This window comes from Aplysia californica, unplaced genomic scaffold (assembly GCF_000002075.1).
Source record: "Aplysia californica isolate F4 #8 unplaced genomic scaffold, AplCal3.0 scaffold00465, whole genome shotgun sequence".
In the NCBI taxonomy this organism is placed as follows: domain Eukaryota; kingdom Metazoa; phylum Mollusca; class Gastropoda; order Aplysiida; family Aplysiidae; genus Aplysia; species Aplysia californica.
The window spans coordinates 380,537-381,708 of record NW_004797735.1 but is presented as its reverse complement, the minus strand read 5'-3'; the positions used below and the strand labels follow the sequence as shown (position 1 = coordinate 381,708).

Sequence of the window (1,172 nt, the reverse complement as noted above, 5' to 3'; positions counted from 1 at the left end):
TCAGGAGACACAAAGCGCGTTTAAATACCAAAGGGTGTTACACTCATTTAAAAAAAAAAACTTAATCAATCTGAGGGGCGGGGGAGACGACCAACAACACATTGCTCTAATGAAAGAAAAACATAAATAAATAAATAAAAACCTAAAGGAAGTCGGAACTACTGGTGATCACCTTTATAAGCGTATTTCTTTCAAGTTGCACTGTGAACCGCCTAGAGCATTCTGTGTAGAGCGTTTACTGGTATGGGATGGGGAGCTAAATAAATAAATACAATCTGCGGAGTGCGCCGTAAAACACTAACCAAAAAAAAATAAACAAATAAACAAATAAATAATTTTTAAAAACGTTAAATACTTACTGTGCGCCAGCGGAGGGGGCGGGGCCGTGGCGGTGGGCGTGGACGGCATACTCTCGCGGCGCCGCTGCTTGGTGTCCTCGGACAGGGTGCGCTGAAGACGCCGCAGGCCGCCAGGGGCGCCGCCGAAAGGAAGCTCTTCCCGGCATTTCCGCAACAGAGGGGACGGCAGCGGGGACGTGGTGGCGGGGCTGTGGAAGTCCGACTGGGGAGGAGGACAAGAGCAAACAATTCAATGATCTGGATTTGTATACAGTTCGTTTGTTTATTTGTTTTGTTTGTTTCTTTGGGGTATTTTAAAAAGTATTTTTGACGCCCTATATCGGCACGCGTTACATCATTCAGGATCCAGGATTCCGAGCCTGTCTGCCAGGGCCAACCTGGGATGAGGAGGGAGGAGGATACAACCTCCCCGTAGAATGAACAAATGCTCGATAACAAGTCCCTTGCACTTGCAACACATATAGATAATACAAGTGCATATAGAAGACCTGAGTTTAATACCCGAAAGAGGAATATGTTTTAATATCCCTGTCTTTCTGCTGGGGTGTTGTGTCCTCAGCCCATATTGGCCTGAACAGGCACAGTCGAAAGTCCAATCTAAAACAAAAGATCTAAATTGTGTCGATGAGGGCGTAAGAACACCTACATTATAAATGAAAGTAAGAGGCAACACATCAGAGAAATAACCTACACTTACATCTGAGCACGCATGTAATAATGTACATTTTTCTACAATTACTGGCCCATTAGAGAAAAAACCTGCAGTAGCGTACTGGGTTTATGGAGGGAGAAAGGGAGGGAGGGAGAGAGAGA

General features: G+C 45.2%; 1 protein-coding gene across 1 annotated transcript in view; it reads right to left on the bottom strand.

The window, feature by feature from the left end:
* The window catches only part of LOC101853480 (microtubule-associated serine/threonine-protein kinase 3), a gene marked incomplete in the record, with an annotated part of 165,506 nt that overhangs the window by 150,069 nt on the left and 14,265 nt on the right, over positions 1-1,172 (bottom strand). Inside the window, 1 exon segment of the mRNA XM_035971580.1 lies at positions 360-561. Coding sequence (XP_035827473.1) covers positions 360-561 — 202 coding nt within the window.